The sequence below is a fragment of the Cervus elaphus genome, chromosome 18, assembly GCF_910594005.1.
Source record: "Cervus elaphus chromosome 18, mCerEla1.1, whole genome shotgun sequence".
NCBI classification, from domain to species: domain Eukaryota; kingdom Metazoa; phylum Chordata; class Mammalia; order Artiodactyla; family Cervidae; genus Cervus; species Cervus elaphus.
In genome coordinates this window covers 35,229,348-35,242,157 of record NC_057832.1, presented here as the reverse complement: position 1 = coordinate 35,242,157, position 12,810 = coordinate 35,229,348, and the positions used below count along the sequence as shown (strand labels likewise).

The following is a 12,810-nucleotide window of genomic DNA, read 5'->3' as shown; positions in this document are numbered from 1 at the left end:
TGCATCTCCACAGGGTCCTCCAGCCATCTAATGGGGTCCTCCAATATTAAGGCAAGAAAAATTTGACCTCAGTTATTAGTATTTGTTGACTGACAAATATTAAAGGTTAACTGCTTACCAGCAATTACTGGCAAATATTATCTTTATGACATAATTTGTGTCTCAATTAGAAAATCCAATGAAATTCCAACATTTAGCATGATTTTCATCTGAGAGAAAAGATACTGATGGGTAGGAGGAGAACTTCAGTTCAGAAATGAGCAACCGAGCTTCACATCTAGGCCTTACCCAGGATTTCGTAACAGAAATCCATGAAAGTAAATTTACAGATCATCAGATACCAAATGTTAAAATACAGAGAAGACATTAAAAAAAACAAAGTCATTTTTAGATCATGTCTATGCACCCTTCCATTTGCCAGAAAAAATAAAGAATATTAAGAGCATTCTTAAGACTTCTTCCTCCAGTTTTACTGGAGAAGAAAAGGATTTTTGATGGTTCAAATTAAGTATTTTAAAAGAGATAAATTGGCTGGAGTATAATGCTATTAATTTGATTCAATCAAAACATTTCTAGATAACATGCTTTCAATGTTACATGAAGTAACATGAAGAAGTAATTACTTTTTTTTAAAGAAGTAATACTTCATGTAAGAATATGATAGAAAGCAATATGAAAATTCAGCATATTTTTTACACTGTCCCTAATGGGTAATTTCTTCAGAACTTGTCTATTTCTTTTTGTTTCTGTTATAGTTCATGTCATTCCTACAAAAAGTAAGAGTACAAAATTGGTAAAGTGGCATAGATACAAAATAAGTCACAGATACTTTCCTCCAGACTTTGTGCATAACTCCATACCTAATCGAAATTGGTGACTACCTCTCTAGCTATTTTCCCTAATCACATGTAAAATGAAACTCAAGTCACATCTAGTTACTGCATTTCTCCAATTAATCAACTGAATTTCAACTTTTACTTATAATGCATGTCCACCCCATTGAATAATTCTCTACCAACCAATCACCTGTTAAACATTTGTTTGCACCTATCATGTCCTGGGCAGTCCCAGAAAACATTCTTCTCCTCTATACTGAAAAAGTGTTACAAGAACTGAGGACAGTGAGCAACTGCTTGAAAAAAGATTTTTATACAAAAGGAGGCATATGAGCTGAACCTTGAAAGGTGAACAGGATTTCAGGAGGTGGCCCAAGTGAGAAATGGTGAACAGTGAGAGGAACTATCTGAGAAGCTCAGAGTGCAAGAGAGACAAGGGGAAGCGGGTTAGGGCCAACTCCCTTCAACAAATACTGACCACCCACCACGTGCCACACCCAGAAGACAGAGCAGTGAACAAAACATGCTAAAGCCCCTGTTCTCCTGAAGCTTACATTCCGATGGGAGGATCCAAAATACATAAGTGAAGAAAGAAACAAATAAGCACATAACTTTCCAGGCTGGTAAGTGTTGAGAAGAAAAATAAAGCAAGATAAGGAAGTAAGGAGTGATGTGGTGCTGGTTTTGGTCAGCAAGGAAGGTCTCTTGATGTGATGGTTTAGCAGACAAGGATATGGTGAAGGAGTGAGCCATGTGGGCATCTGATGAAAAAAAAAAAGTTCTTCAAAGAGGAAACAGCAGGTTTCCCCACAGAAATGGTATGAAGTTGGCCCTTGGTATCGGGAAATCAGCTTCAGCTCTCAGCTGGGGTTTACATGACCAGACTTGGGCTGCCCTGACTCTGGTGATGGAGGGGATGGGATGCAGGGTGGATCACAATATAGCCAGTCCTTTCTCAAACATAAATCTCTCTCTCCTCTGATCCAAACCACTCAGCAGCTCTGCACAGTCCCTGTTCCTTAACCTAACAAACGAAACCCCCTCTTGATCTTTCTATGGCCCCGAACTCTGCCTCTGGTCTCTGATCCCCCCAGGCAAAACCTTCCTTGCCTGTTACTCTCCAGAGCAAAGCCACGACTTAGGTGACCAGTCGCACTCTGATGTTCTCATACATGTCACTCCCCAGTACCCCGTGTTCTGTCACAGCGGCTGCAAAGTGCTGCTCCGCGAGATCATGTTTGTTGTCTTCCCTGACCCGCTCCCACTGGATTCCTCCCACCCGACTAGGTACTATGTGCATCTTGTGCAAGTGCCTTCAATAGCCGTTCCACGAGGGAGTATTCTGGGCTGACAGCATTTCCCACAACTGAAAATAAAATCCAGTTGTGTGCTCTTGGGAGCTTTCCAGTAATGGTTATAAAACACTGAGGAGAAGACAGTAACACAAACACTGAAGCAAGACAGGCTGCTAGGACACAGAAAGGAATAACAGAACAGTGGGAGAAAGAGGTTCAGCGGTGCTTCTACACGTGACATCGCTGCCTGTCTAGTACTGGCTCCTTGCAGAAGCCAGTCCTGCGCTGGCAGAGACTATTCCTTTAGGCACTGCAAACTGTCCACAGTATTAATGTATTATTATGCACATACTGGAATATTTAGCAGAAGATCAAATTTCCTAAGTGTTATGCAACCTATGTTGCATATACTTATGTGTTACTCTTACTACAATGTAAACTTCATCATTTTGTATCTCCAATGCTCAGCATAGTACTTGACACAAAGGGGACTCTCAATTGATGGCTGATGATCAGAAGAGTCCAGAAAGGAAACGACTGGAGCCTGACCAAAAGGAGTGATTGTGGGGTAGTAAGGACGGCCTGGCTTGAGATTTTTTAACAGCACTTTGAATCCACCACAAAGCTCATACGTAGCCAGACTCAAATGGTCACTCAACCAAACTGACTTGCTAACTTCCTAGGTATAGTGAGTTATGGGGAAAAAAAAAATTGGCAAGGAGAGGTCACAAATGACTGGGATTTGGAGCTTGGGATAACAACCACATTTTCTAATGGAAGGTATGCCAAACAGAGAGAAGATACTCAAGGATAGACCTCAGTGATGTCAACACTTAGGTATAAAGTTGAGGAAAGGCAGTGGGCAAAAAGAGGACAGAGAAGAATCAATAAGGCAGACAGGAAAAGAATCAGGGTAAAATATTTTGCAGGTCACAGAACAAAGTCAAATGCACAAAGTTACTAAGGAAAGTCAGGGCTGAAGAGTACCTACTGAACTTGGCATTTCAGATCCACTGTTGTTAAAGCTGAAGGAACAGATCTGACAAACCTTTTCACTGATTTTGTGAGAAATATTCACAACTATTTTGTGAAAATACTTCACACTTATCTATACCTATTTAAGATGCACCAAAGAGTAAAAATAGAGTAATTCTACATCAGTCACACTTGACTTGAGTCATGCAAGTATTACTTCTGTATTCTCTACAAACCTATGCCAAAACATACTGCCAACCATCTATTTAAACAAAAGGCTAACATTTGAAATATAAATAAATGTCTCCAAAAGACTGGATCTGAGATACTTTGAATTCAGACATCTTCTGAAAGATGGTAGATGCTGATCATGTAAAGGAGTTGATTTATTATTTTTTTTAAGCCTTAACCTCAAAAATCTTGTCCCAGCCTGTAAACCAAAACTGTTGTGAAAGCAAGCCTTCAGCTGACTGCATGCCATGCTTCGCTTTAGAAGCCGTGAGTGCCGTAAGTACTGGTGTAACAGGCCCCGTGGTATGCCCAAGGCCAGCTCGCATGCTCCTTGTAAAGCCTTTTTAATATCCCGAGCTAAACTGTCTCTTAGGCTCAGAATTTGTGCTCAGTATTTGAAACACAGTTAAAAAAAACATAAGGACCCAGTTTAACCATAAAGTATTGTAATCACAGATGTTCATATTTTTATGTGACATTTACCATAAAACCTCAAAATGACATGCAAAGACAGTTTCAGTAATCCTATGAGATTAAGGTGACATTTTCTAACGGAGATTACCTATCACAGGACTGAGTCTGCTCTATTAGCTTTTTCCTGTGGATGATTTAATCTACTCCCACTGCTTCAGGCTACTTACCAATAACTTGTTTATTTCCAGTCTCTGTACCTGAATGTCCTTAAGTTCATGTTTTTCAGAGCTCTGAGCATCCCTTCTCTGCATCTGCAATGGTATGACTCTCATTCCAACAGCTAGGATATTGAAGTATTTCTCAATAAATGTCTCTACCATATTCCATTAAGCCCAGCTCCAAACACATTCATTCTTCATTTCCTCCCTATGGCTTCAGTGCATACTTATTTATCTCTAAATGTTGAATATTTACCATCATAAATTATATGCTTAATGTGATACTGGAGAGGGGAATCTATGACATGAATAAAGTCAGATTTCACATTAAGCTCAACACAGCTGGATATCTACTTCCCTATGTGAGGCAAAAAAGGTCTACAAAAACTTCTGAGCATTCTGACTGGCAGTTACTTGTGAGGAGTCTGAATTTCTCAGTTACTCTCCTGTTCCCACTCTATATAGCTATGATGGCTTCTTCCCTTTCCTGCTTCTGCTATGCTTAAGAAGCAGTGATGAGGTACAAACAGCATGTAATCTTTAGCACAAGACTTTAACAATGGAAGCCAGAACATGAAATATGCCCTGGAAACCACTCTTACTTCCAAAATCCTTAAAAAAAAAAACAAAACTAAGGATGATCCCTTTATCCTCTTCTGTTTTGAATATGCACTTTTTTCTATGTATTTTCCTTGGAACCCATATAGAATACATCCACCATACGTGAAGCACTAAAACATGAAAATTTTTAAGTGGTGGGCAATTGTTAAATTAATAAATAGTCTCAGATATCTACACTGTGCATGGTACTAGGAAGCTGTGGTTGCTACAAAGACAAAGAAAATACACCTATCTTTACAGAGCTTGTCTTTCTTACTAGGAGAAGATGCACTCTATAACATGGCAAAAATCAAACATAACGTATTGTTCAATAATGTAGGTGCCTTAAAAGTTATGCTGGAGAGTTAAGGAAGGTAAGATTCAGCTATAGGTAGAAGAAAGGGGGAAGGTTTCATGGAGATGTGGCTTCTCAATCAGGTCTTAAGAGATAGGTAAACTGCTTCCAGTTCCATGAAGGCTGAGTACATGGCTTTCTGCAACCATCCTTCTCTTCCAGAAAATCAGGCCAAACAAGGAAATCAGAGACAGAAACACAAAATCTGTCTTGGATTAAGCAAAGACATAGCTAAACTCAGATATAAACGATATGAAGATGAAAAATAGGTAAACAATGAAATCGATGACAATGGAGAACAGAAAGGAAAATGTAATCAGAGTGTATCACTTAACTCAGCAGTAAACAATATATATGGTTTAAAAAATAATGAAACACTGCAAGTGAATTGAATCCAAAATTGTGATAAAACTATATTGGGAGGATGAAGAAGACATTAAATAGCATTGACAACCATAACTACCACAATAAAAGATCATCAGATAATGCTTAGTATGCCAAACTTAACAATATACATGTATTTTTGACTTCTTAATGTACATGTGTTGTTTAAAATGAATATTTTTCAAAATAGTCTTTCATTAAAAATAAGGTAAAAGAGCAAACTGAAAAACATAAGACAAGGAAAACTAGTATGTAAAAGACATCTCTAATAGAAAAATCTGCAAACATACTATTATTCCACACATACAATCTCAACATAGAAGTTCAACTGCCCACCCCATCTTTTTTGCCTATGAAGTTGACAATTGATATTTGTAAAGCAAAAATGCAAGGACATAGGCTTTCCTACAGACTACCAATAGGAATATATATTTTTTTGTAATCTGACAGTATATTTCAGAGCATAAGATCTGGCTCAACCTTAAAATTACATATCTTTGTACCCTAAATTTCCACTTACAGGAATTTTTCCCAAAGGAATGAACTAAAAATTCATACAGAAATTCACAAAACTCAAGGATATTCTTTGAAGTACTACTTCAAGTATTTAAAGATTGGAAAGAAAAAATTTCTGCCTCAAAATAAATTACAGAACATTAGCAGAAGGGACTACTATGCTGCCACTGAAAATAGTGTCTTGCAGGAGGTGAGGCTGGTAGTACCTCAGTGAAAATAGAAGGAAAGGAACCTAAGAAGACAGGGCATGAATGTACATATGGCGTGAAACCAGCACGCCATCAGGTAGGGGCAATGTTGAGTAATTTATTTCAGAACACTATTCGAGAAAAAACAGTGAGCATGATAAGGAAATCTCTATATATGGATGTACCATACGCATCACTGAACATATTCACCTGGACAGTATTGTGAAGTTGAAACAAACACAAGCTTTGGAGCCAAAAGACCTGGAATCTGATATTCAAACTCAGCCTTTCATTTACTACCTAACAACTGTGAATCTGAACCTTAGGTCCCTATAGAGAAAACTGAAATAATAATAAAACTTTTCATATTACTACTATAAAAACGAAATAAAATGAAGTCTGCAGAGCACTGTGCATGCCTGTGTCACAGTAAACACTAACAAAGAGGAATTTTTTGTCACATTAAACCAGTATGCAAAAAAATCAGTTTTCAAAGAAGCACAGAAATAGAAAGGTATTGGTGTCAGAGATTTGCATGACATTAATTTCTAAGTAACTGTCTTAATTATGTGCATCAATAAGCACGTGCTATGTTAAGTTTTTCACTAGTGGAGAACCACATGTCATCACCCACAATTGAGAACATATTCATAGACTGCCTCTTACTGTTTCACAGGAGAAATGGTTATTCTGTGACAGTGTAGGCTAAAAGTATTTAAGAATGAAATTTAAGAGTTTCTGTTTCATCTCTATCATTAGCAGCCTTTACAGATTATAAAACACTTTTTTCCTGCTAATTTTAGTCGTGAGAGTGGCAGGGTGGGTATGGACTGCCTTGCCTTATTGATCAATCACTTGCCCGGACCAACAGAAGCAAGGAAATCAGACTGCACCTTTTGCTTTAGAACTAGTTTTTCAATTTATATCTCACTGTTTCCTCTTTTCATCATTTATTTTGAATAGGCTGCTGCTGCTGCTGCTCACTTCAGTTGTGTCCAACTCTCTGCGACCCCACAGACGGCAGCCCACCAGGCTCCTCTCTCCCTGGGATTCTCCAGGCAAGAATACTGGAATGCGTTGCCATTTCCTTCTCCAATGCATGCATGCATGCCAAGTCGCCTCAGTCATGTCCAACTCTGTGCGACCCTATGGACAGCAGCCCACCAGGCTCCTCTGTCCACAGGATTCTCTAGGCAAGAATACTGGAGTGGGTTGCCATTTCCTTCTCCTTAAATAGGTTACCTATAGCTAATCACTTTCACTCATTTATTTCATAGTTCCAACATGTAAGAGCCTCTACAGCCACTACTTGTAAACTAGCTGAAGGAAGATATTTGAAAGAAAAACAATAGTGGAGAAATAAGTATGTAACTAAAAAGACCTTTTTTTTTTTTAGAAGTTACTTAGGTAATTGTATCATAGTATATTTATATCAAACATTTTCAAAAAAACACTGCAAAATTTTATTCAACTAAGTAGGCATCAATATAACTGAGTTTCATTTAGTTTAGATAGAATGAATAGCAATTTCGTAAACACAGCAAGGAAGAGACTGCTTTTCTATTACTGTTATTAGTGTGTTACCAAAGTTAAAGGGTAAACTAAAGGCTGAGAGCTATTTCTAATTCTGACACTTCATGATGGCTGGTTTGATCATCACTACTGTTGATATCATTTTCAGGTGTAGATTTTATTTACTCAACATCTATTATTTGCCAACATTCAGCACTAATTTTCTGCAGAAACGGTAAAGTGAAGTACCACTAAAACTTTTTATGTATTAATAAGCTTAAAAACTACAAAAACACATCCAAAGTTATTTTCATTGGCGGGGGGGGGGGTTGGTGGAATCCAGACTCTAAGTCAGGACTGTGTTTTTCATCAATCTTCATGATACAAAGTAATTAAATGAATAGCAGGTCTTTCACCACTACAGAAAAACACTGATAAAAGAAGAAGAGGGTTTAAGTAAAAACACTGCTTTTTCTTAAATTTAAGGGTTCATTTTTTTTTTTTTTTTTTTGAGCAGGGTTATTTTAAGGAACATTTAAGGAAACAGAGTAGAACCTATTCCTAAGATATCTTTGAAAATCTCTTTTGGAACGTAGATTGGATTCAGGGCTGCTTCAGGTCCTTTAATTTTCTACCCTCCATTACCCCAAAAAGAAAGGAAACATTTATTGAGTGTCTACTATGCACAAGATACCTTAGTGGGATTAAACTGAACACGTTTAAAATCATTTTGTACTATCAATAATGATAATTTTGAATGTTGGTCTTCGCCACTAGGGGGAGTTTATCTTGTTTAATAAATACCATCGAAGTCAGGGAGCTCTTCAGGTTAAAATGATGTCACCCAGTTGATTCCAAAATTTTATAGAATTCTATATTTAAATGGTCATTTTATTAATAGTTCTATGATTATGGTACAACGTATTTTCTTCTAAGTAAAATACAGTGGCTAACTTACAGTGTCAGAGTTAAACAGATCTTAATATCATTTTCAGCTCAAACAAGATGAATTTCTCTGACAATGTGCCACCATATTAGTGTCTATTAGTTATAAACTAGTAATTTAACTTAAAAAACATTAAATTTAATCCTGGGTTTATGGCTCCATTCTTGAAATGGACTCTAACTGCATTTTAAGTTCATCATTTTTCATTCAGTTAAAACAATTTATAAACTTCCCGTGATTATGTAAATGTTAGCACTAGGCTTTTCTTATGGAGCAGTGACATTTTAAGGCGTTTGTAGGATTAGAAGCCATGCCCGATGCTCAGTAAAGATCTGATAAACATCTCTACTAACTAAATAAAACAAGGGTGAATGTGGAAATGCTTTGGTTGTATTACAGGAGATATTAAACACAAATATAAAGTCTTAGAAAGCATATTTAAGTGCTAAGATCAAATAATAAAAGGTACATCTTTAAAAAAAAGAAAATGTGCAATATGTTTAAAGGGAAAATCTTTAAGAAAATGTTAACCAAAGCCCAAAATGTTAAACTTTAAAATGAATACAAAAATTAAAGCATTTCATTGAAGTCGTCTAGGTCCTGTGTAACACACTTCCTGAAATGCAATAACTTACCAATTCTCAGGTTTTTTTAACTATACAAATAAAACCCATGATATACATATATATATTATACATTATGCCAAGTGTACTATTGTATTAACTAAAATACACACAGGTGTCTGTGATGCCTTTCAATTTTAAATAACCATCAAGGACAAAGTCAAATTAGACAAGCACATTTTTTATAAGAAGCCATTCTATAAAACACAAAAGTATTGTAAACCAATGTCAACAGAATTGCCAAGACAAAAACTGCTGACTTGACAGTATTCCTAATGTCAACCACACTGCAGGATAAGTCTTCCAAATTTTAATCAGTCTATTTATAGATGAATATCCTCTGTTAATGCCAAGTCTAGATCTGAAGGACTGCAATCACTGAAATTCTAAAAGGAAATTAAAACCCCAGAATACTGAAACGTTTCAACTGGTCTTTAATATTAATCTTAAACTGCTATTTTTCTGGTTTGGATTAGTGACCTAAATTTAGTCTTAAGCTACATGCACACTTCTGATTTGTTCTGTGTAACCGTTTAAAGTGTTCTTAAAATTGTTTATGAAAGTATGAAAAATGTGAAGTAAAATAACTCAAGGGTAATAATTAGGAATAAACACATGAACATTGCCAACTCGCAAAAGTAAATCTGTGTTAAGCACGGATTTTTCTTTTTATCTGAAAAAAAAATTAAAGTATTTGCCATAATCACACAAATATCCCACCAAAACAAACAAACCTAAGTTTGTACTTTATCAGAATTGACCAAACTTTGAAGTAGAGGGAAATGGGCATTAAGAGAATGATGCTAAGAATGAAAACGTCTGTTTCAATAATTCCATCTCCAAATCATTTGCAGACCCTAAAACCACCTCCAAAGTGATAAATCTCCCCCAAAAGATGACTTAAAATACAAATCTTCTACTGTATTCTGGCTACTACACTCACTCAAAGCTGCTACCACCTCTATACATTTTATTGGTATGTTCACGCTGAGCGCTACAAAATTACTGCCAAATAAGTAAATAAGAGTAAAACAGAAAGCCAGTTGCAGGGAACCAAAAAATACCTTCAGAGGCACTCAGCCCCTTTCTTGCACACAGCACGTGTTTAGCTATTTAAAGCATCTCGCCCTACCGGGAGTAAGAATGGTGACCGTCCTCTAACCTAACAGAGGAGGATATTAAATGTGAAAGGGGATTTCAAGACGGGCTTAGGTTAACTAATCCACCAGCCCCACAGGGCAGAGGAAAGCTGTCAACAAATTAGGACCACAGCATAGTGAACAGCGCTTCAAATGGCTGGAGGTGTGAAAGGGTGCACTGGAGAAGGGGTTGGGGGGCGGGCAGAGAACGGGGGGCACAATTTTTAAAATGTAATCACTAATCACGGAAAAATCCAAGGCCTGGGTTTCTCCACCGGCCTCCATATCTCGATTCCACAGACTGCACAGGGAAGGGACCTAATCCCCCGGCCTCGGGGATTTGGGGGCGGGGTGCGGCAGCGTCCCGCACCCGCGCGCCTGAGCGCCCGCCCCACCACCGCACAGAGGACTCGCTCCGGAGACTCACGTTTTCTGCACCGGCTTCCGCCGCTTACGACTGGCATAGGTGATGTTAGCGCTGCTGCTGTTCATGGTGCCTGGCTGGCTGCGGCTCCTCCCGGGCGCGGACCGCCCTGTCCCCGGGACCCGGCGGCAACTGGGACCAGGTTCCACGTAGCCGCGGCTGCTCCACCTGCGCCCTCCTGGGACGATGGCGGAGACACAGCACCCCAGGAGCCGCGCGGCTCCTGCAGCCCCGCACGTCCAGGTGCGCGCCCCGGGCCTGGCGCCGGGGGGCGAGGGGCGGAGACCGGGGACACAGGAGGCGCAGGTGTCGTCGGTACCAGCAGAGGCGGCGCCGCGCTGCCCGCAGGTGAGGCGGCGCGAATGGAGGAGGAGCCTGGGCTGCCTGTTTGAAATCCGGGCCTGGGTCGCTCGCTGTGGCGGCGCGCCCCGTGACCGTCGCTGCGGCCCCTTGGGTGAGGGAGGCGCCACCGCGCTGCGCTGCTCCCGGGACTTCCCCGATCCCGGGTGCTTCCCGCCTGCGGAGCTCGGACTGCGGCCGCCGCTCCGGGTGCCACCAGCTTCCGCTTGGCTATGCGGCTACCTCTGGTCTGAGCCGGTGGTCCCAGTCACGCTCTCGGAACCTAGCGTCAAGTGGACTCGCCCGGCGACGCCTCCCGCTGCTGCCTGCACCGGCTGAAGAGCAGAAGCGCCCCCGACCCCTCTCCGGCCCCGCCCCGCCCTCGTAGCCCCGCCCCATCCTACTTGGCCCCGCCCTTCGCTATATTTCCCTTGAGAGCCCCACCCTCCCGGCACGTGATGACGTAAGGCGTAATGACCGACCACCCCCACCCCCTCCAGTAGCCATCTTCTTGAGGTCAAGGGGAGGAATCTGTGAACACGTTTCCAGCCCAGAAAGACATGTGACAACAAATTATGTGTAGCCAAACTCTTTGTAATTAGACAACCTCAAGGAAAGAAATGCCAAGTAGTGAGCTTAAATTCACCTTTGCAAGAGACAGTGAGTCAGCTAACTTTTGGCTAAGAATAAAAGTGAGCTGGCAAATAACCAGTGGAACTATAAATCTTCCTAGAGGAGAAGGCTTCAGGAGGCCACATCTGAGTTGAACTTGAAGGCCAGGCATTTTCTTGTCTATTTGTTTTGAGTTTGGTTTTTGTCTCTGTACAAGACAGTATAGTATCTTTTCCCCAGTCAGAATAACTTACTCTATAGTCAGATTTCAGGAAGGTGGGAAGGCAGGCAGGCAGCAGGGAGCATTTAAGAATAAGCAGTCTGTTATAGCTGGAGAGAGGAGCTGGAAGTGAAATCCAGGAATCTAGGGTCAAATTATAAAGCCTGATCAAGAGTCCAGATTTTATTCTGCAGTCAGTGGGAAACCTTTGAAGGATCCACAGCAGGCAAGTGACATTCTGGTGTTTTGGAAGTTTTAAATGACAGTACAAACTGGATTACAGGAGAGAAAGACTGGATGTAGAGAGAGTAGTTAGGGAGTTGTTGAAGTAGTCCAGGTGAAAGTCCAGGGAAGTGACAGTGGGATGGAGGGAAAAAAGGGCAGATAATAAGGAAATAAACAAGAGAGAGCAATCTCAAGTACCTCCAAGATTTCTGACTCCTTCTGTGCCTTTAACCAGAATAGTAAACACAGGAGTATGTTTTGCTTGTCAGGAGAAGGACAATCAGACCAAGAAGTCTAGATGAAATCTTACACCATGTCCGTTCCTACATTTCAAAATGTCATCAAGCCATTTCTATCTGGTGAGTTTGTTACCTCACATTCAAAACATCAATAAATTGAACATTGTTTTCTTTAGCTGAAACCTTGCTGTCATATACTCAACCATTCTCCTATCAACCCTATGAAATATCTTCAGCTCTTCTACAACTTACATCTAAATATTCCAACAAATACTATTAAATTTTGTGTATTGCAACATCCCTAATTCATCTCTGCCAAGTTATTCTTCAATAATAACACAAAAGTTGCCCAACTCAAATGCTTTATCATTTGAGATTCCTACTCAAATATGGTGTGCTTTCCTCCTAGTTCAGTCAGGACAGAATCTCCCTGCAATGAAGGAGACCTGGACTCAATTCCTGGGTGGGGAAGACCCCCTGGAGAAAAAAACAGCAACCCACTCCAGTATTCTTGCCTGG

At 40.0% G+C, this 12,810-nt stretch overlaps 1 protein-coding gene across 1 annotated transcript in view; it reads right to left on the bottom strand.

Moving 5' to 3' along the window:
* AHR (aryl hydrocarbon receptor) overlaps positions 1–11,375 on the bottom strand; it is a 48,751-nt gene extending 37,376 nt beyond the window's left edge. Inside the window, exon 1 of the mRNA XM_043872176.1 lies at positions 10,660–11,375. Coding sequence (XP_043728111.1) covers positions 10,660–10,724 — 65 coding nt within the window. The 5' untranslated portion in view covers positions 10,725–11,375. The remainder of the gene's footprint in view (positions 1–10,659) is intronic.
* Positions 11,376–12,810: the final 1,435 nt, after the last annotated feature.